Below are 24,251 nucleotides of genomic sequence, written 5' to 3'. Positions count from 1 at the left end.
AGCCTGGGCTGGGGATTCGAACCCGCCACCTTAGGTGTATGTGGCTGGCGCCTTAGCTGCTTGAGCCACAGGTGCCGAGCCACAACCAATATTTTCTAATCAAAACGTTATCATTTAAAACTTACATTGGAATTATTTATAACAATGCCTGTCTCTTTGGTTTCTTAGGTATTTGACTATGATTTTGGACTACAGGATGACTTTATGGGCTCAGCCTTTCTGGATCTTACACAGTTGGAGTTAAACAGGTAACTTTTGAACCTGTAACTGTTGTAACAGGTGTAACCACTACACCTGTTATGTAGCTGGGCTTGTGTAAGGAAGTCTCAGCCCTTCTGGGCTCTAATTGCTGTTCTGTCATTTAGAACTGTGAGCCTTTGTGCTAGCCAGCCTTTCTCAACTTCATCTTTCTTGTCTACTCACTGGGAATAAGACAGGTAGCATCTTCTGTGACTGCCTCATTCCTCATTCGACAGCAATCATTGTACACCTACTCTGTCCCACGGCACCAGGAATCTAGAGATGAAAGGTATATCCCCTGGTCACATGGTCATAGTGGGCCATAAAGAAACTTACGTATGTCAATCTTAATTATTAATATAAGAATCAGGCTACTGTCTATGAAATAAAATGTATACACTTTTGCTTCAAAGACCGACATCTCACTTATCACTTGAGCCAACATAGACTGATTTTGCCATCACCAATTGGCCAGCACCAGTGTACCCAGAAGCGTTCCTAACTTGAATGTGGATTGGTTGTATTTGCTCAGTTATGTTATTTATTATTCCTGGATGGGTTGCAAAGTTACATTATGATCATCAGAATTAGTCTTTCCTTATACCAAATAAGGGGATTTTATTCTTCAAAATGCATTTTTGTATAGGAGGTATGAATTCATTTGCATTATAGAAGAGAAATAACAGTTTTTTAAAAGGTCCAGCAGGACGAGAATGGGTTGCAGAGGAGGCTGTGAAATCTTTAATGGTTTTAAGGAGAGGGAATTCCAGTCTGTTCTAGACAACCATGCTGTCCTATAACACATCCTGCAGCAGGGATGGCGAAAACCAGGCAAGCAGAGCGGTGGTCCAGACGCGACTTCGTATTTCTGTGCATGTGGATAAGTAGAGAAATAGAAAGAGCAGCCCCTTCCGTGTTTCAGTCACAAAGTCTGAGCACAGTGGCAGCCAGCTGGTCTTGCAATGGTCACTTTTTCCAGCCTCTGACTGGACAAAAGAGCAGCCTTCCCTGTCCTGCCTGCATGCCCTTGGCTCTGGCCTGCAGTCTAGCTCCAGCTCACACCTCTCTGCACAGACCTCCCAGGAAAGCAGCTGTGCCTCAGTGCTGTTGTATGGAGTCCATTACCTTGAAATGGAGCTCAACCGAGTGGACTGTGCTGTTCTTCCAGAAAGGCCACAATTACTTTCTCTGTAGACCTTTGTGTGCAAATTGCTGGCCTTCACCCCAAAGCGTAATTGTCTTTTGTTCTCTATTAAAGATACATCATTTGTGAAAAATAATTTAAAGGAAAAATATGGACTAATTTTGGAAATTAAAACAGATTAGATACAAGCATTTAGTGTGTATTTTACCACATTAAATAGTTTATGTATTAATAATTCTCATCTCTCGAAACCACATAAATAGCAAATTACACTTTTTAAAACCACATTTTTGAATATGCGCTTTCATTGTCTGTATAATCAGTAGTCTTTGGGTATAGAAAAATGAATAATAGTAGTAGTCATATAAATACTTATGCTACTATATACTACATTAAAGTATCCTTTTGAAAGAAAATAAAAGATATAACATAAAGCAATTACAAATATTCTTAAATTTTTATCATGTAATTATTTAAAAATGCAATGAAGTGTTGACTAATGATATACACACACACACATATAACAGACATATATATGCTAGAATGCCCAATATGTTTTTTTTTCAGTTGTTTTTTTTTTTTTTTTTTTTTTTTGCCAAGGCTGGGTTTGAATCCACCACCTCTGGTATATGGGGCCAGCCCCCTACTCTTTGAGCCACAGGTGCCACCCCCAATATGTATTTATTAAAATAAAAGGAATAAGTTGTTACAATCAAACCATGATTAGTTATAACTAAATTAACATTAGAGCAATTTGTCTCACAACTATTTTAATTAATGTATAATGACAGTCTGACAGGTTCCTTATGGCTCACTTCAGACCCCTGACACCAAAACATTTTTCATACTTTTTATGGTATCATGCCTTGATTTAGTCAAATAAGTATCCTGTGAAAGACTTTCAAGTACTGTAAAATCTTAGCATTGAAAAGTGCCTGTGAGGCTGAGCACAGCAGCTCATGCCTGTAATCCCAACACTCTGGGAGGCTAAGATAGGTGGATCCCTTGAGCTCAGGAGTTTGAGACCAGCCTGAGCAAGAGTAAGACCTTGTCTCCAAAAAATAGGCAGGTGCTTATACTCCCATCTACTCAGGAGGCTGAGGCAAGAGGACCTCTTAAGCCCAGGAGTTTGAGGTTGCTGTGAGCTATGACGCCATGGCACTCTACCGAGGGCAACACAGTGAGACTGTCTCAAAAAAGAAAAAGAAGAAAGAAAGAAAAGTACCTCTGATTTTCAATCTTTGCCATTTAAGGACATGATTTGGGAGCTTTACAAAAAAACAAACAAACAAACAAACAAACAAAAAAAAAAACAAACAGAGACTCCAGACCCTACTCCTGATCTGTAGAACCAGTTATCAGGGAGAGTTCAGGAAAATGATGTTTTAAAAAGTGCTCTCCAGTTGATTCTGACGTGCAGCTAAGATCGAAGGTTCTTGTCCCCGCCAAAACCTCTCTCTAGAACTGGAATTCAGCTGTGTCATATCCTACAAGTTAAGCTCCATGAAGACAAGGATATTGTTATTATTATTATCATTATTTTAGAGCCAGAGTCTCACTATGTCACACCCTCAGAAGTGGGCTGTGGCATCACAGCTCACAGCAACCTCAAACTTATGGGTGTAAGTGATTCTCTTGCCTCAGCCTCCCAAATAGTTGGGACTACAAGCACCCTCCACAATAACCGGTTATTTTTTGCTTGTAGTTGTCATTGTTCTTTGGCAGGCCTGGGCTGGATTTGAACCCGCCAGCTCTGATGTATGTGGCTGGTGCCCTAGCCACTGAGCTACAAGTGCCAAGCCTAAAGACAAGGATCTTAATCTTGGTCACAGCCTCAGATTTTTACCCAGAACCTAGCACAGTGTGTGGCATTTAATGTATGTTTAACACACTTTTTGTAACTGAAATGAATGAACAACTGAACAAAGGAACATTCCTAATTTACCAACATTTCAAGATGTATTGCTTAGAGCTGGCTGTTCCCCAGACACCTAGGTACAAACCATAAGCGGGGGGGGGGGGCCTATTTGTTCTATATTAATCAGAGTACCCAAGCAAGATGTCACCCATGCATTGTCAGTTCAATGCACATTTGGCGTTGTTTTCAAAAAATAATTGTGAATAATACTGAGTTATTCATAGTCTCTTTCTCGGAGATGCTTGTTGAGTTCCAAAGCCTGTGTTAGCTAACTCATAACTATTGATTTCCTTGTCTTTCAGAATCTAAAAATTGTTTAGGCATAGATTTAAATAGACAAAAATAGAAGTATTGCTTTAAATATTGGGTGTTCTTTTAAATGATTGCACATTATTTTTAAAGTATGTCTATAATACATATCAGGCAAATCATAATCTATGTTTTCCTCTTTCCCCATTCACTTGTTTACTTTAAAATATTGCTGCTTAAAAAAATTCCTGAAGAATTATAAGCAAGCTAAGTGGTCAACAAGTGACCCTCATTCAGTGGCTGGACTCAAATTTGTAAAACTATAGCTGCATCTACTCTGTTTGGATTTAGAGATCAAAGAAAACAGCCTAATGGGTTACTCAATAGGGTTGTCATTTCTTCATAGTAACTTTCTAGAGTCCCATGATGGGCAGAATTTCATCCAGTGAATTCAGATAGACCCTTGCTCACAGTTTAGTGGGTAACTTAATACATTGGTGATATTTTAATAACAACCAAAATTGTACCAAGGAAGTAAAGCACAATTGCTTTTTTCTTCTTAAAATAATAATTATTTATAAAAATGTATTTTTGCTTCTTCATCTAATAACTGTTTATTTTCTGTGACAGGCCCACAGATGTAACCCTCACTCTGAAGGATCCCCATTATCCCGACCATGATCTTGGGATCATTTTGCTCTCTGTGGTTCTTACCCCTAAAGAAGGAACGTCCAGGGATGTGGTAAGTTCCTCCACAACCGAGCAGGAGCTCCTTCTTGCTCTTCCTTGTTCGCTGTTGTGAGCCTTCTTTGGACACAGATAGTAAAGAGAAGCTGCACATGAGAATCGGGCCTGGACTGTTTCTGTGAGTACCTGGGTGTGGCTGGTCGTGCTTCCATCTTTTCAACTCAAGTTTCCCGCCCCTCGCTCCAGATCAGAACCTCTTGTTATGCGTAAGAAACAGATTTGCAACTTTTACTTTAACTTTATTTCTCAATTTCAGATGTGTTATATTATAGGCAAATATTAGTATTCATTCAGGGAATACATTTACTAGTGATTTGAATCTTTAGGATCCCACATTGAGGTATGCGGGCCCTGCTGTTTTGACGGTTTTGTCAGGTGAAACGTCACAAAGAAAATTGGGTGAAATTATAACAGAGTTTCTGCTTTCTGGTACTTGTTTGCTGAATGCTAAGCGAGTACTTTGCCTCTTTCTGATGGGCTCCACATGGGTCTTGCCCATTTTTCAGCACTAGCTGTCTGTGCTTCCTGGCACACCATGCTGCTGTGAGAGACGGACAAGCCAGTTACTCCCAGGCCCCGACTGACAGTGAACACCTCAGGCCTGGCCCGCATCGGTATGCTGCCACTGCACTTTGTGCCACAATTGACCAGAGATTATTTATTAGACGCAGTGTGTTTTCATGTACCGGGGAACTATTCTAGGTCTGATTGTAACATATTTTAGTAGTAGAGACAATTTTTTTAGGCAACTTCAAATACTCTATTTCAGCACTGTATATATATTGTTGCCTTAAAATAATGCATGATTAAAGTTGATTATATATTGTTTGTGGAAAGGCTATTATTAACATTTTTCTCTAGATTATAGGTAAATATAGTGAATTTCAACTTCAGATTTAGAAGCACTTTAAACTCACTGAAACTTTTCAAGAAGTATTTCTATTTATTCCTTTAAAAAATTAAAGTATGAATATGTAGATTCATACATAATATTTGCTAAATATGGGTTAAGTGCCTGTACTTTATTCACCAAGGAAGAAATTTCTATTTTCCAACAAATATTATCAAATATAATAATAATACCTAGTGGGCGCCTGTGGCTTAAGGAGTAGGGTGCTGGCCCCATATACCAGAGGTGGCAGGTTCAATCCCAGCCCTGGCCACAAATTGCAGTAAATAAATAATAATACTTAGTATGAGGACTTAGCACAGTGAAATGATGTACATACGTGTGCAGATGCACTCTTATGCAAAGGGGTGGGCAAGGAAACCTTTTCACAAATACTATGTAGAAATGGAAGCCATCATTTTAGACGTCACCAGGTCAGAAGGTATTATTCCATCCAGCTAAGCCCAGATGCATATCCTAGCTGGCTGATCCATACACAGGAATACATTACATATGTTTACTTTGTGTTTTATTCAAATAATCCAGGTATTTATCACAAATCTACTATAAGCAATTCCTGTGCTAGTCATTTAGATACAAGGGAACTTAGATACAGTGGGGAGCCCAGAATCCACCAGACACTGTTAGAAATGTACAGTGACAACGGCTTCAGAGCCGTGAAGGAGGGGGCACGATGCTGACAGAGCAACAGGAAATGTGTTCCAGTCAGAGGGACGGGGATTCTCTGTCAAGGAAGTCAAATGGGAGCTGCGGTATAAAGCATGAGTAGGAATTAAAACCAGGGAGAGAGGAAACAGTTCAAGCAGAGGAGACAGCACATGCCCAGGCCCTGTGAGTAGAGAAAGTGTGCTATATCCCAGGAACTGGAAAGTCCTAGAGTTTAGAGAAAGGGGACGCAAAGGGTGCAGGTGGTTAGAGCTGCTGGAGTGGAAGGGACAAGCCCAGACTGTGTCGAGCCTGTTGGCCATGTTAGAGTTTGTGGTCTTCTCCCAAAGAGCAGTGGGAGCCACTGAGAGGACTGTAAATAGGAAGGAGCATAATCGTATTTGTCTTTGAAAATATCTCTGTAGCTGTGTTGTAGAAAACAGATTAAAAGGCTAAGAATGAATATACAGAGACAAGAGGACACATAAAAATCCAGAGGAAGATGACTGGGGTTTGGACTAGAACTGTCAGAGGTAGAGATGGAGGGAAATCAGCTCGTTTACCTACAGGAGGTGAAATCAGCAAAACGTGGTGATAGACTGTCCTTAACCTGAGGGTCACTGTTATTGTAATGAAGGGCAGCATTTCATAAAATGCTGAGGTTCTGTGTATTCCCAAAGCATCTTCACTTACAATATTTTGGAGATTGAAATGATATAGCAGCTGTCATGGCTATTTGGGTGATTTGGTGAGGGATTGTCTACTAAAATTTTACATTACATTTACAAAATGCTTTAACATCAAACTGAGGGTTTGAGGGAACAAGTTAATATCAGAAAACCTTACGATGAAGCTGCTGAGTTTTAAATTATATAGAAACTTACATCAGCACAGGCGAAGTAGTTCTCAATGTGATTTTTTCTTCAAAAATTCTTGCAAAAATCCTTAACTTCAATGGCTGTGCAGCCTTATTTTTTAGGCACAATGTCTTTCTAATTAGAAACAAGTAATTTAAAATTATTTAAATTACTGATCACCAGTAAGTTACACGTCATGTCTGGCTTCCGTCACCTGCTTTTGTTCCTTTTCCTTTCTCCTCATCAAATCTTTCCAGCCACATTCACCCTCCACACAAAAAGATCCTCCTGAAGTCCTCATGCCATTTTCTCGCTCACATCCCTCGACTGCCCAGACACTTCGGAGGAAAGCCTTTCTGACCAAGTGTTTTCCTGCAGCGCCTCACTCGTCTTCCCCTCAGAGTCCCAGCGAGCAGTGACTTTGCGCTGCTGAGTTAACTGGGCCCTGGTGCCTTCTTTGCCATCCACTGTTGACTCTTCCCTGGCTTCTTTCTTCATCCTCAGAGAAGCAAGTGTTTAGCCAGTGCTCAGAAAGGCACGGTGACCGCAGTCGGCATGGAGCCAGCCTCTGTCTGGTCAGCACCCTCGCCCTTCCCATCCTGACCTCCGTCACACCTGAGCAGGCAGGTGGCTGATGCCATCCTGGGTCATCCTTGCAGGTGTGAGCGGGGAAGAGGCTTGGTTGTAGAGGTGCAAGCTGAGCCAACCAAAAGAGGAGGGAGGCTGAATGAGTCCCCATAGGAAATTCTACGGGGACACAGTATCCTGCTATTCTGACGGCCTAGATTTGAATCTGGGTTTCTAAATGTATGCTTTACATTATGAAAATTCCCAACAAATACATATAAATTGACTTTTTACTGTTTTTTTTCTTTGTTTGTTTGTCCTTTATAGTAGTTCTATAGCTATTCTTTTAAGTTCTCTACAACTAGTTATTAGATTTTTCAACACTGGTTTTTAGTCTCAATTCATAAGTCTCAATTAAAAAAAAAAAAAAACACACTTATTGATCAATAAGTGATCTTCCAGGTTCCGGGACTCCCTCTTTCTCTTCCCAGGGTTAGTGAGCTGTGACTATTTCATTAACTAAGCAGAAACTCCTCCCAAGGAACTTTGAGACTTTCCACTAAGCAGCATTTGTGGCCTCCCTGTAAACCCTGTCCAGCCTCCACAGTTCACCAGCTTGCATGTCCTGGCTTTTCTCTGTGCCGTTTGTCTGCCTGAAATGTGCCCGTCCTTCACTTCCCTCCATCCCGTCATGGGGAGATCTCAAGCCCGTCCTTATGACGAAGTCTCTCAAACCTGGTCCAGCTGTCTGCAGACTTCTCTCTGCAGAGATTCGCAGGATGCTTCAAAGGCCCAGGGGAAGGTTTTTAAGCTGTTTTTCATACCTCAGTGTTCAAGTCTCTGAAGTTCTCACAAACAATATTGAATTGTGATTAAGTTATGATTTAATTTTTCTTTTATAAGTTCTTAAACTTAATGTATTAATGATAATCTGCTTAAAATCAAGCCTCATTGCTCCTCTCAAGGAATTCTTTAACTAATTGTAAAGACATTTACAATTTTTTCCGCTTTCTGACATGTCTTCTATCAGCTAAATATATTTCTCTGGGCTACATTTGAAGTTTCTTGGTTAAAATCAATCAGAGAGCCAATGTATCTTCAAATTAAATTTTCATATGTCTAAAATCTATCTATCACACACTGTGCGGTGAGACTGGCATACTGAGGCTGAACTTTCACAAGCTATCCAGCAACCAATCTTATTTAGAGAGATTCAAGCTAAAACTGCAGCAAATCAGAAATCGGTTCCTGGGGGCTTCAGTACCCCCAAATTAAGGGTGATGCACAGGAAGGAAGGGGACAATGTTGCACTGACCCTCACGTAGCAAAATCGTAAGGAAAGGTCTATTGTCTTTGATTACTACCTCAGACATAATTTATTTTAAGCTTTCAGGACTGAAGACATTAGTTCATAAACTATGTTTATTCTATGCCTGTGTTAATAAGATTTTGCTAAATATTTTATGTGTATTAAAATGGAGAATGAAGAGATGAGTTTCAAGAGCTTCTAACAGATAAAGGCTAACCATCAAGTAGGAAATAGAACATTCATTTGAAGAAAAATGCTGTAAAAAAGTAAGAAGAAATGAAGAACTGGAAATACCTAGCCTTACAAAAAAGCTAAGATTTCTAAGTCAGTTATCTTGTGAGTTTTTTATGCACGTATTACTGATGAACATTCCATGAGTAGTGCAGTTGGGAGAATTTCTCCTCGTATGGATTACCAGTTCCGGAAATCAGTAAAACTGCAGAGTGAGTTGAAAACCCCGTCAGGCTACTGAATCTACGGAGCCTCTGAGTCTAAAGCAGTGGTTCTCAACCTTCCTAATGCCACGAACCTTTAATGTGCAGAAAGGCGTCACAACCCACAGGTTGAGAACCTCTAGTCTAAAGCACACAGTATCCAATTCCGGTAACTTTAGAAGCATAGTAGAAGTGATAACAAGTGCAGTTGTAAAAATCTTCTTCACTGAGTTTGTGATCCTTTTTGAGAAATCCCAGATGTGAACAGATACATAGATCTATATATCTATACTTTTTTTAAAGTTTCCAGCATTGTGTGTACAAGAAACCAAAACTTTCCTGGGGCATGCTGATGAGTTGCATGGCATAACTGTCGATTCTGGTCTTACTGCATGTACTGTTTTGAACCTGCAGGTGTGTGTGGTGTGTCCATGTCTGTCCTATATATGTCATTTTTGTCTTAATGGTGTATTTGAGTTCTTTCTGGCTCTTTTTCTAGCAGAGTTCAATCCACAGCTTTCTTCATTGGAGAATTTGTGAAATAAAAGTGAGTTAATTTGTGTTACACACTCTCTTAAATAACATAGACCTACAAATTGCTTAGCAAAGGCGAAAAAACTGACAATTCAAAGAAACATATGAATTGGCCTTTGTTGGTCTTTAAGGAATTAAAACATTTTTTCATCTTGGTTTAATTTTTATATTTTTCAGAATTATTACACAGTCAACATTTGAAGAAATATCCACCTAAAAAAGTTGAATATGTATGTTTTGTAAGATATATATACTGTAATAATATCTAACCATCCTATGATATTTTGTTTTTGTATAGCAGCTATATAATTGCCAAAAAAATCACTACAACAAAAAAATACAGTAAAAAATGGATTAAGATTATATAATCTTGTTGTTGTTGTTGTTGCAGTTGTCATCGTTGTTTAGTTTGCCCAGGCTGGATTTGAACCTGCCAGCCTCGGTGTATGTGGCCGGCGCCCTACTCACTGAGCTACGGGCGCCACCAGAGATTGTATAATCTTGTAGAAACAATCACTGCTACTGCTCTATCACAGGCCATATTTTTATGCTACTTTATTCCTTTCATTGGCTTCAAGAAAGTTGAGCTGCTAATGACAAATTTGAACTGTGCTATAATAATATCTAATAATACACTTTCAAAAAAGAATTCATATGTTTCTTAGCTGAAGTTAGATCACAGAGAAAAAAATAAATTTTATTTGTCTAGAGTTTGCTTCATCTCCTCTCTTTAAGTTCTCCGACCAATCTTTCTTCTCTAACATGCCTCTTGTATAGTAAAGGTAACAGTATCAATAGTGTATCTGTTAAATTTATTTTTTAAAAACTTTTCTACTATTTTCAGTTTTAGTAAATCCACCTCAAACCAACTACCTGAAAGGCAAATGGACTTGAAGTGGGATGCTTAACTCATTGCTTAGCTAATAGATTTGGCTCAAGAGGCAGAGATTTTTTTATAAAGTAGAGGCCCATGTTGAGAGTCACTGAATCTATTCATAGATTAGATATTGAATCAGGAAAATAATTAGATACTGACTCTCACAACTGCCAGATCTTGCATCTTTATACTTCAGGAAATCACTGACTTTTTGCTTGCATGAGCTTCCTAGTCTGAAAATCAAAACCATGCAACCTGTTTATAAAGCTGATTTTGAGAATCAGGAATAATACTAGCCCTGTATGTTGTTTTTCATACAGAAAGTTAATTTCTATGCAGTGCTTCTGAGTCAGGGGATGTGAAGTTCACCACCAGTATCAAATTTTCATGATATTAACTAGTGTTGTCATGAGATTCCACTCTTTCTAAAGCTCAAAATCCGTTTCTCATAGCAGAACATTTCTCGTGAATGGGATTTTATAAGATTCTTAAGCTAGATGATGATGATAAATGATCATGGATTAAGAGGTTTTATTTCTTTATTTATCTTAATTGTTTTCACTTGATTTGAATGGAAACATTGAATCTAGGAATTGCCATTCTTTGTCCATTGAAACTCTGCTTTCTGAGAAAGTTGACGCTTTAATATTTGATTCTTAATGTGGCAGTTTCTGTGAATATGGCATATCCTGACAGCTTTTGGTTTCCAATTGCGTTTTGGCAAGGATGGAGGAAGTGGTGGTGGTGGTGGCAGTGCTGATGACACCGATGATAATGGCTCATTTGGGATCAACAGCAAACATGTCTATTGGGTGTCCATATCCACAACCCAGTGGAGGGATTTATTGCTTCAAAATGAATTGGACATTAGAACTTTGAAAATATAAAATGTCTCCATGATATTTGATAAAAATGCTTTACAGCTTCCTGGATCTATTTGAAAAGAAAAATATAAGAAGTGAGAGGGAATTACTGTAACCTTAGGAAATCTATTACTCTTCCATGTATCTGTCAACATTTAACACAGAGAGTGTATAGAAAGAAAATATACCCTAAAAAATACCTATAGGAAAGAGGACTGTATTATTATCTTTGACAATTTTGTGACTTTTTAATTTCATATCCTAGAATGTCCACATAATTCCTCTATTTTGGTTTAGGCAAAAGATTGCCTTCATTTGATAGTAAAACTTTTTTGGGGAGTAGTTTCTGAAATTGCCCTTCTTTGCAGTGAATCTCCTGAAGACGCCACAGGTCTGTAAAACGTCAGCGCAATTCCCTGATGCACAAATCAGACCAGCATTTCTAAAAGCTTTGTCCCAAATATTCCTATTCTTCATCTACCTTACAGATAATGGTAAAGCTAAGATGTAGTCAAGAGGTCAAACAGAAAGGTTAATATCTCAGTGGTCACCGAGAAATTTTTAGAAATGAATAGAGGAAATAAAAAATCTTTAGCTTTTATGATTTCCTTTATAAAAGAGACTAATGATCTTGGGTACTTACCACCAATTTCCAGAATCTTATTTAAAACTTTTATCCCAAAATACCTCTTACTATGATACAAATAAACTAGTTTATAGGATGTGTTCCAGCTAAACATTTCGTAGGAAAATGTACTAATGGCCACCACAGCATGAGGCATTTTTTTTCAATTGAATCTGCTTGTAGATCCTGATGTAGTTAAAGACTAACTGAAACAGAGACAGTCCTAAGATGCCACCCAAGCAAAAGACTTTGAATGTGTGAGGAGAGAAATTAGTACATACCTGATAAAGCCACGTCCATCCTCAACCCCCACCGCCAGAAGGAACAGTTGCAAATCATGACACTCAATGTACTTTTTTTCAGTGAATGATCAAGGTATTCTAATTGTCCATTCTGTTTAAAATATGCCATTCCATTTCTTTGAACAAAGGCATAAAGCAAATTAACTCTCACCAGAAAGACTGCTCGAGTGTGAAGGTCGCTTCTCCAGCCCTGTGTGCGTGAAAAGCAATTGTCTCGTGTAGTTGCTGCTTGTTTCAAGGGCTGGCGGATGTTACGTTTTCTCTAGAAAACAATTGGCTGCCCTGTTCTCTACTTGAGTGAAAAGATAATGAAAATGCTTTGTTTCATCCACAGACAATGCTAATGAGGAAGAGTTGGAAAAGATCAAGTAAGGTAATTCTTAGCATGTGGTCTTTCAGCTTTTCTTGTTGAGAAGAACTGTCAGCTGCTTTCCCCAATCTCTCTTGCGTCTCTCCAAACTTTGCCATGAGACTCAACACTGTTCAGTTGTGACTTCCCCCCCATAAGCTTTCAGCAATCATGTGATGCTTTTTAAATGAGCGGAAACCACACTGATCGTTGGCATCCTAATCATCTCTCCCGACCTCTGTCACTTCTCAGCGTCATTCTCAGTGTCTGGCTTCCTCATATGCACAACAGGGTCTAGAAAACTGCTTTGCTCTAGGAATGAAATGACCAGGCAAGGGCAGGGCCAGCTCCAGATGGAAAAAAAAGATTCACACAATTTATTGGTTTTCAGTCATGGAAATTAGAGTGTGAAGTTTTCTAAACTCAAACTCCTATGTTGCTACATCTTTGGAGTGTATGATAAGAACAATTTTCCTTCATTTCTTCTTCTCACTTCAAGAAATTAATGACTCTTGGGAGTGAGAGGAGTTTCTGGTTCCTGTAACTTACTAAACTCTGGCTCTTTTAGAACGTATAAAATAGAAACTAAGCTTTAAATTTGTTCCATGGTGGGGCCACTCTTGGACACAGATAAATATGAGTACCAAGATGAAATGAATAAAAGAAATTTTATTTGTAAAATTTTTGTTTGCTCAAATTTTTACAGAATAGTTCAGTATTCCTTTTTAACAGCTGCTAACTTTTTTAGACCCTGGAACATGGCAGTCTTCTTTTTTCCATTCTGATTAAATCATGCTACTATTTAAATTTTTCTTTCATTCTGTCATTTTTATTATTGTGAATTAGAGAATGTTCATATCAATGTTAAAATGTTTTTATATTTGTGGTAATGACTTATTCTCTTCTAACAAGAATCTCCGACTGTATATTCTGTCCCTAGTTCTCACAGCACAGTGGTTCTCAACCTTCCTCATGCCGCGGCCCTTTAATACAGTTCCAAAGGGGCCGCCCCCTATAGCTTGAGAGCCGCAGTCATATCATTAAGGACCAAAAGATATTTTGGCTCATAAAAAAAGGCAGGGCCCCCTTAAAAGTCATTTTGATCATTTTAATAAAGTAAAAAGCAGTAAGGAAGGTTGCTGAATACTTTCACCTTAGTTCACTGTGCTTTTTACCAATCAGAATGAAGTTTCAAGAAGTTTTAAGGAAATATTTGCACTGTTCATATTTGTATTATGTTTTTCTTTATACTGATATTATATTAAAAGTATATGTTTTAAAATTCATGTAATTTGGCTTTTCTCATTCTGTAGCTGTATTAAGATATATTTTTATAAAAAATATAACAATCTGTTAATACGTAGCAATATTCTCCCCTTCAGATATATTAACAGGCAATGCTAGAGCAGGAGATTATGTGGCATTTAGTATCAGTTAGTGAAAGTAGTCCATTTTATTGTAGACTAAAAGAATAGAAATGTTCTTCTTTAAAAATACATTTAATTTACATTTAAATTTAATTTAAATTTTATTTTAAAGATAAATTAACTAAAAGTCTTCCATCTATCCTCTACTATTTTTCTATGTAAAATTCTTGGAATTTTTATTTATTATTAATAATACACCTAATTCATTCACATTGATACAGTTTTCAAGCTTCCACTGAAGATACAGAATTCCTGGGTCTAATTCAGCACTTACCTGAGTACTAGGAAGATTGTACTTGGTACATGTGTTAACATGGCTTTGGGTTTTAGCCAAAGGGATTTTCAATTTTGAAAATTTAATGGGGATATTGAATGCTTAGTAAAGTAAAATCAGTCCATTCATTTGATTTTTTTTCCGTGGGAGCATACTGAATGCCAGCCAATTCATTCACATTTTCCCTGTGCCCTAAAACATTTACTGTGTTCATCCATACTAGTGTTACAAGAGCACAGTGTTGAATGCAAAATCCAGGGGAAGTCTGACATTTCATTTGCTACCTACTCACTATCCTTCACACACACTTCTAAGTCAAAACTGCTCCCTGAATCCTTTCCTCCAGTAAATGGTGCTTTCTGGGAAATAAAGCACATGTGACTGCACTGTACTTTTCTAAGTTTTGCTATATTACTATTTTGCAACCCTTTTCTAATTATGAAATATCTTCTTAAAGATTCTTGTCTGAGTAAGGAATTTGCCTCACCTTACCTTTGCCTCCTGAGTAAGGAATTTATGCACCTTACATTTGAGTACAGGTGTTTCATAAAGGTGTTAATAAAGTGATATAACGACGCTCAAAGTCAAAGGCACGTGTTTTATATAAACATAGATCATTTCTACTTTGGAATCCTGATTTCCAGAATGAAGTCTCCTGACAAGCAGCCTGTCTTTCACCAACAGAGAATATAAAGTCTGAGAATTATAAACTTTATAGCAAAGACTCAAAGACAGCCAGATAACGTTGGTGGTGGTTCTCTCCAACATGGAGTTTTTCTTTATTTACTTGGTTTCTTTCTGAGGTAATGTAACTACAGAGGGAGATGCCTAAATTGACACAGTTATTTTTATTAATACACGTCTTCCTGAATCCAAGGTGAATCAGCTCTTGGAATTCCCCGTGACTTAAATATCTGCTCATCATTCTGTCATCTTGACTTTCTGGGATAAGATTTCTTTCCGTATTTTTGTTGTCGTACTTCTGCCAATGACAGGTTGTTTTCAGGGGGAGTCTTACTATCTGTAGTACTCACCCACTGTGAGGTTTACTTACTATTGAAATCAGGACAGAATAGCCAGGCTGAGGACAGGGAAGTCATGACTGCTGTTCAGGATCAACATATGGATTATGTGGGGGGTAATTATGTTATCGCCTAGTAACATGTAGGAGGAAAAATGCACATGAACTTATCTCTGAAAGCAAGAATATATAAAACATGTACTCTATTAGAGTGGTGTATAAACCATTAAATGGTTACAAATTCCATTATATCTCCTCCTCTAGGGATGGAAATATCCTTTAAAACACTCTGGTTTTCCCGCAGGCATCATGCACATTTTAAATTCTGCCCACATTCAGCTATTGTAGAAGAATGTTATTTTAAGAAGAGGGGATCAATGTCTCTGTAAACTTGGGCAACAGAGAAATTATTCAGGTCAAAGGGGTACAGTTATGTGACAAAATGCATTTTGGTAGAGAAATGATAATGCATTGAGTTATTATAATATTTTATTCTTTAGAAAAAGCTTATCAACTGATAATTTATTCTAAGTTTAAATTATTCACCAAGAAAGTTTCGTGAGCTCAAAAGAGAAGATTTATATGTGTTTTGTGAATAAATTATGTGGAGTCCAATCAAAAATGGAAAAAAATAATGAAATAAGGCTCTATCAGACAGTAAGCAGTTATAATTTGGCACCATGGGGTGTGTGTATGTGTTTTAATCTACAAGAATGAGTTTATCAATGGGGAAAGGTGAGATAATGAACTTATGCACTTCTAATAAATTACTTCAATTATATGGGAAATATTTTTGTGGTAACATAAAGATATGCACTTTGTAATTCATATCCTCAACAGTAACAGTTTAGAATTATTTTCTTTAAGAAGAGTTCATCCTTTGAAAAATACAAGATAGATGACTGTGGTGGTATCTCCTTATCATGCCCTCTGTTATCTGATGGCTCCTACCTTTTTTAAATACATCTTTTAAGAAAGATTTTATTATAATCACTTAGCATAATTTTAATGAACTATAAAACACTTTATTCATTGGTTAAATGAAGCAATTTTTAATAAGACTTTTAGCAAGGACCTTACTAATTTAAACTAGAGAACACTTCCAGCTCTATGAGTTTGTGAGGCGTAGTAGTTAGACCTGACACCTTGGATGGCACTTTAAAATGCACAAACCTCTCAGTGCTTTAATTTCAATAACAGTGGAGACACAGATCGGCACTTCTTTAATACACCTCACACAGACATAATGAAAAATAGTCATTATTTAACAATTATTGGGGCCGTCTTTCTATAAAGACTTCATATTTTTATAATAAACAGATGAATTTTTATTTAAACTGCAAAAAATTACAACTTTTTTGATCTTAGACTTGCAACTGTGAGTGACCAAAATGACTTTTTTTCAGTGCTACATTTCTAATTACTATGCATTTGTCTTTGAAGAATGATATGCTTAATGTTTTTGAAGGAAACATAAAATTCCTTTAAAACATCATTACCTTGACATTATCTGTCCTTCCAAATCTGTGTTACCTGGAAGTGCCATGAAGTCAAACTGGTAGTTAAGACTTCTGACATTCCAAAATGCAATAATAAATGGTTAACAGCAATGAGTATTTCTATTTTAAAAGAGTATATTTTGATTCCAGCTAACAAAAGTCCTGAAATATGTAATAAGTTTGTTTAAAACTGAGATATTATAATGCCAGTATTTATTATCCTACAAAACACATGGAATCACAATTAAATTTTATGTATTGAAGTAATTTTTTTCTTGCTCTTTTGACAATATTTCCCCAAGGGCATATGATATTGTTCATGTTTAAGTAGAATTATAATTCATAACTATAGGGATTTGCTATAGCAATGGCATTGCATTTCTTGGACTTCACTTGTTGAATTTTTTAAATATTGTGGGGTCAAATCTGAATCAGCTGGCACAGAGTGAAAGCATGGAATATAATCTTAAGCAAAGGACGGACTCCACAGCCCCTGAGTCCCAGGTCAGTGATGTTTATCGTGTGGTGGTCGACTAGCCTTCACATTGCTGGCATGTGTTACAAAGTGAGCCAACTGGTCTCCTAAGGCCCTTTCTGAGCTGATCAAAAGGAGAGAACTAATGTAACAGGCAGCTAGGATAATAGAACTAAGGGCTGGTTTGCAGATAGATAGATGATAAGTCAGTGATAGTTGGATGAATGGATGGATGGGATGGACAAACAGATGTTAAACTGAGAGCTACGTGGAGGAGATTTTTTGGTTTTAACTCTGAATGTCCATAGTGAAAACAGTTGTGATTAATGTTGTGAGGATCCTGCTTCCAAAGCGCAGATGACGTGACTTTTGTAGGTTTAGTCAGTATCCTGAGTCATCCTGATTGATAGGATGGAAGCATCCATGAGCAATGGCTGTGATGAACAGCGATTATAGTCTGACAAGGAAAGCTTATGTAAAGGATTTATTTGTGTATTTGCTTATTTTTTAATATCTTAAATGGCCAAAAGGTATTGGTGAAAGGGAATAGTGCTCCTATGAAAATATGCCTCTGGAATGAGTAATGCTGGCTAACTTCACTCTTATATTTGCATCTCAGGCTACACAATTTCAAATCTATTTTTAATGTTTCAAGTGTTGAAGAATTGCTGAACTATAATAATCTGATTAAAGCCCTGTAAACATTAAGGGCAATTTAAAAATATCATTTTGAGTAAGAATGTGGTGGTTTATTATTGTTCCACTGATGAAAAAGTCCTTAAAGATTTCTGATTTATTTTATGTAGCTGGCTGAAAAATAGCTTTTATATTAATTGTTAGAATAAAAAAAAAAAAAACCTCTGTGGTTTAGTTTCTTTTACCTGAGGAAAAGAAATTATCATCTAGATTTTTTTAGTTTAAAATCTGTTTAATTTTTCAATTCATATTTAGTATTCTTATCTTGGAGAAAAAATTTTCTTAGTATGTGTTAGATTTTTGGAGGCAAAAATAGAAATAAATACAATTCTCAATGGATTCATTACTTTCATCAATTAGAAGTGTCAGTAAGCAATTCATTATTCAGAATAACTTTGATAATTTTCCTGTATCAGTTTGTTGTCTCTGTTTATTATTCTCGTTCCTTTTGCATTATGTTATAATCTTAGCACTTTTAAAATGGCACTTTTTCTCACTTAATATGTGTCTTGAAGAAGATTAAGATGTAACAAGTATGTGTGACCATGGTCCAAGAGAGATGTTCTCTGGAAGTCATTAATAGTTCATGCTGCTTTTCCTGACCTCCATAATAAAATCACCACTTTTCTGAGGATGTTTGATTATTACTATTGCCGTCATTAGAAACTTTAGTGAAAGCAAGGCCTTGGCTGGTCTGTTATAAATTTCATACTTACACAGACCAATAAATGGCACAAGAGTTCACAAGAAAATTAAACTGTTTCACTTGAAATAAAGGCCTAAAGTACACAAGAATATGGGTCGTCAGTGAAATATAAATTTTGGTTGATCAACGACAGAAGTAATTAAACATGACACGGAAGCTCAGCTCAGGGACTTCAAGGGATCCAATGTGAGTGATATTTTTTGTTTCTCAAATTTTAACAGAGAAACCTAAGTCCTAAATCTTGATAGTTAAAATCCCCCCACCCCTAAAATGTGCAAATCTCCTTTCTCTTTGCATGTTTGGCACATAATTAGGTTAGGAGGCTCTGCATTTATCTGAGGAAGATTGGAAAGTATAGAGTTTGTGCAGCTTCAATATCAGTCACCCCAGACTATCCAAACAATAAACTGATAATCCATGTAAACATTAAATGGCCATTTGATGTTTAATCCATGTTAACATTATTTGTTAACTATCTTAGATCTGGAGCCAAAGCTTTCATCTCATTAAAGCTGCCTTCACATGTCTGCATTGAGGTAAAACTCTCCTAGTTACATACCTTTTGCTATGACTCAAGTTATACAAAGAGAAATTGTTTGTATATGGATAATTCAAGCACTAACTTTTACTATGATAAATAATTTTCCCACGTGTTGTTAAAAATGCTGTTTAATTTAAAAAGAGTTTTAAATCAAAGTGAACAGAATTCACAACTGAAAAGAAAAACATGTACCTTTTCTAAAGTTCAGAATGGGGTTCATTGAGTTAAAAAATAGTATAGCATCAAACAAATACTGCAGTCATTCCCCTTAAGATTTGTGCCCCAGTGTCTAAATGTCAGCTTTATTTTTTTTTAAGGAAAACAGCTTCTCTCTTTAGAAACGGATGTGAGAATGTGTCACGTGTGACAGAGGAAAAGCAAAGGTATAAATGTAAACAAATCACAACCTTGTGGTGATGGTAGAACAATGTCTTAAATGCAAGATTTTTTCCCAGTGACCTCTGACCTTAGTCAGATTACCTGACCAAACCATAGGCGGGTGACTTGGGAAAATGTAATTGGTTTAGTTAAGAGACAGATTTCATGTGAAAAGCGCAGGTAGCTTGCATAGACAATCTCTGATGTAATTCTAGGCCTAACTCGGATTATTTAAACTGCTGAACACCTGGCAATATTTTGGCTCACTATTATTTCCTAATATGATTTTTGGTATCATGTTTGGAAGGAATATAAGTCTTTAACTACATGTCACTCGGAGTGACTTACCGTCAATCAGCACATATTTGCTAAGCACCTATCGTGCATTGGGTGCAGTCGTAATCCCTAACACAAACACACAGAATAATCAAGGAAGTCGCAAACTGCTTCCTCTTCATCCCAGAGACAAAGACTGATGCTTTCCCAGGACTGTCATCAGTTTTCCAGAACTGACACTCAGACAGGATGCAAAACTTTCAGGTTTAAAGGAAGAGTGTGATTTAGATGTTGTGTTTTAAAGTGGTTAACGATTTTTTTTTATTTCTGAAAGTTAACTTGGTTTCATTTCGTTAATGTCTGAGAGCATTAAGTAATAAAATATCCAACTTGAATTCATTGCTTTGTTTTTAACCCGACCTCTCTTAGTGTTCATTTTTTAAAAATTATTTTTGGTGAGCTCAAAGCTAACTAAGTCATTTATATTGTGTTATACTCTAGTTTATCATAAAATTAAGAACTTTACTCCTAGGAGGAATACAGAATTTTAAGCCATAAAATGTAACCAAATTTAAATAGGTAAATGTTTATGTAATAAGACTTCTATAATCATTCTTTTAAAATGCTCTGAAGGCCCATGTTTAATACACTCTTTTTGTTAAAGTAACAGATACTACCTGCTTCATTTCAAAATCTTAAAATCTGCTTAAACAGTTCTAATTTCTATAATGAAACATTAGACTCTGAGATACATTAACAAACTATTAATTATAAAGAGGTAAGTACTCCTGTAATTGGGTAAATGAGGTGAAGGCTATATTGATTAGTAGGATGTAAGCAATCCAATTTGTACAAATAATCAACACATTGAAATCCATAATGGCATAAATGTACTTATGATATATGTATGAATGACTTAATAAACAAAAAAATTATTGAAATAATCCCCTCACAACTTACTACCACTGATGTCAGAGATGAATAAGACAAAAACCTTAATTTATCCAAGGGAAGAAAACTTACATTTTCCACATATCTCAAGTATTTTTAGGATATATAATTTGGGGGGGGGTTACTTGCTTTGATTTTATTTATTTTGATTTAGAATACTAATTATTCTTAGTAACATCTTAACATTTAGCTAAATAATTTGTTTGTTTTTAGGAACTCTCAGAAAATGAAGTGGTTGGATCTTATTTCTCTGGGAAGTCTTTCTTTTGGAGGGTAAAGTCTAAACCTTTTATATTCTTGAATTTTACTTCTGGACAGTAGTTTTGAAAGTTAAATGGAAAGTGAGAAATTCACTTTTTTATTAGGTTCCCAAATAGATGTATTCATTTGTCCTCCTCATTAATTTTTATTACAATCATCTAGGTAACTGACTCTTATTTCTTCATTTGCAAAGAACTTCATGTGTTTAACATTTCCTTAAACTCAGTTCTTGATGGGATCAAGTTTATTCAAAATTCTGAATAGGCCCAAGAACCTTCCCGGAATGTGATGGTGATGTCTAAAAGGTCTAGTAAAGCTTCTCCCAATCCTTGTAAAATAGGATTATTTTCTTTTCCATTTCTGTTTGGGAAAAATTTACTTCTGTTATAATGATTTATGATAGATATATATACTAAGTATGTACTAGATGATCAGTGATCTTTTCTTGAAAAGAAATCCTACAATTTAGAAAACAGCAACTCTACTTTTGATTTAAGTAAACAAAAATGAAAATTTCACAGATAATTTGTCTTAAATGCCATTGCAATTTAATTCAATCTTCAGTGACTTCAGCATAGTGACCTTTCTCATCCATTTTTTTTCTTGGCTATCATTCTGCATTCTACAGAGCATGATTTGTTACTAATGCACTTGCTGCTTTGCCTTTAAAAGTCTCCCTCTTTCTTTGAAAATTCACACTTGGTATATGATTAGGTAGCAATCAATAGTGCAATGAAAATGGTTCTCTTAGGGCCTGGCCATTTTCCTTTCTTAGTTCTCAAACTCATGAGAACTCTCATGCTCATGATCGAAAACTGCCTTTTTCATTAGAATGTTAAGATTTATTGTAGTGTCTCTTAAGCAGACTGGCAGGTACTGAATTTAATCTTGTATTGACCAGGGAACAAATGGAAGCCACGTCTATTCAACCCGCCTGCTCCAACAGATTTATTTTTTTGCAGGCTTTTACTGTTGTAAGCTTATTTTAATTATACAGTGTCTTCATTGCATTTTGGTTTACCGTATGGCTGCCTGCACTGAACTCACTCTGCATCTATGCTTAGATAACAATAATTCCTCTTTGTATGGTTACGTATTTTCCATAAACACACAGGAAGATTGATTTTACATTGTTCCCTGATCTTAAGTGGAAAATGGCTTTATCCAAAATTTTGTTCACCATTTTCTTAAGCCCCACAAACATGGTGAATTCATACAGCATACTTTTTTGAGAGCAGCATTTTAGGGGTGTTCTGTGTCTAGTTTGCTCCATGTACAGCCATGTTCAGACTGGTCATTGCTACTGAAGAGTTGTCACCAGGGCCAACTCCATAATTAATTCTTTTCAAAGGTTTCCCTCTCCACGAGCTCCCTCGACATCTTCTTTCCACTTTGCAACTTCCAAATTAGTTTCCCACTTATGAGTACTTCCCACTGGGTTGTCATCCTTAAATATTCTTTAATAATCTTTCTCAAAATCTTGAACTGTCTGGTTTTAGAATAATAGATATGTAAGTACAAAAAAAGATTTTTGAATCTAAGGTACAGTGGTAACATTTTTTCCTTGGTATATGACAACAAACAATTGACAAATTAATTGAGTCAGAAAGGCAGAACATTTAGGGGTCATTTATTTTACCAATGAGGAAATGAAGGCCCAGAAAATTGATGTCGTTGCCCTGAGGTACCCATATGGTATGATCAGGACCAATATTTCTCCCTCTCTGAATGCCATAGAAGTAGATGTTCTGAAGAACTTAAAGCAGTGTAGTCCTCTTTGGATTGATGGGGAATAGAGATGTCATTTATAATTAGAGCTGCTCCTTAGTCTTTTTTCTTTTTCAAGACCCTTTTAAATTCTTCCATTATATCACCCTTTTCTTCAGTGGCTCTGTAAGCCACGAATGGACAGATGTGTTTGAGAGCTGTGAGGTTGCTGTGCTTGATGTCCCATTTACAAAATCAAAAAAACAGTGACCAGTCTACTTTGGATGAATATCATCTTGCATAGGTCACTCTGATAACCAATGTCATTGCTTTGTACCCAAACAATATTGTTATTCTACAGATGTATATGGAAGGAGGTTACCCATGAATATTTTTAGATATGTGCAAAAGCTAAATAGCTCAGAAAAAAACGTGCATGAAGAGTGTCCATGTGCTTTGTGGACTAAATAGGATGTGATTTGAGAGAAATTCTTATTGGGATTTGTAAGGATCAAGACACATGTCCAGGAGAAAGCAGCTGATCCACACGGGTGAGACTGCATCCTAGTGCGAGCTTGTGGCTGTAAGTCAGCCCCACTTGTTAGATCTTAATTCTCTTGAGAGTGAAATAATGAAGAACTTAACTGATACAGAGATACTCTAACTTTCCAAATGCATAGCATTTATAATTCATCCAAATACCATCTTAGGATACAAAACCTTAAGCATCTGATCTGGCAATAACCATGCTTCCCATGAAAACCATAAAAATTATGTGAAATCAAATCAGATTACTATAATTAAATCAGAATTTTATTAAATACTTTAGCTTCCCATGAATTGGTGCCAACTTAGTGCAGTTCTTTCAAATATTTAGCATGCTTAAGTTTCTTCTTAGTAATCTCCATTGAGTTGATATCCAGACTCTGATAACAGAATTAATTGAACAAACGTGAAGAATATTATGGTGAACAAAGAGAAATGTTATTTTTTTTAATTGCCCAAGGTAGAGTGCCATGGCATCATAGCTCACAGCAAACGCAAACTCTTGTATCAGCCTCCAGAGTAGCTGAGACTACAAGCACCTGCCACCACACCTGGCTCATTTTAGAAACAGAGTCTTGCTTTTGCTCAGACTGGTCTTGAATTCCTCAGCTCAAGCAATCTACCTGCCTCAGCCTTTCAGAGTGCTAGGATTACAGGCATATGCCACTGTGCCCCACTTAGAAATGTTATTTTTTTTAAATGGAAAAGGCTGGAATATGCCAAGATACTTCATACAAAAATGGAGAAAAGGCAAAAAAGCCTACATAGAAAAAAGCAGAACATTTGGAAGTTCCCTTAGGGGCTGCCTTCTAGTTGGATCTGGCATAAGTGTGGTTGAAGGAAAACACTGAGAAGAGTTCCAGACTTGGTGAGATGAGAAGGTGACCCTCCGTGAAGTGCTTACCTGCCCAGCAACTCAACTG

General features: G+C 36.6%; 1 protein-coding gene across 1 annotated transcript in view; it reads left to right on the top strand.

Annotated features, from left to right (window-relative positions):
* Positions 1–24,251, top strand: part of MCTP1 (multiple C2 and transmembrane domain containing 1) — a 601,695-nt gene that overhangs the window by 365,731 nt on the left and 211,713 nt on the right. The window contains exons 4-7 of the mRNA XM_003785982.3: positions 169–248; positions 4,182–4,293; positions 12,556–12,594; positions 21,028–21,087. Of these exons, the coding sequence (XP_003786030.1) occupies positions 169–248; positions 4,182–4,293; positions 12,556–12,594; positions 21,028–21,087 (291 nt within the window). The remainder of the gene's footprint in view (positions 1–168; positions 249–4,181; positions 4,294–12,555; positions 12,595–21,027; positions 21,088–24,251) is intronic.

This window comes from Otolemur garnettii, unplaced genomic scaffold (assembly GCF_000181295.1).
Source record: "Otolemur garnettii isolate 467f Iridium unplaced genomic scaffold, OtoGar3 scaffold00017, whole genome shotgun sequence".
NCBI classification, from domain to species: Eukaryota; Metazoa; Chordata; class Mammalia; order Primates; family Galagidae; genus Otolemur; species Otolemur garnettii.
This window is presented reverse-complemented; position numbering and strand designations above follow the sequence as displayed.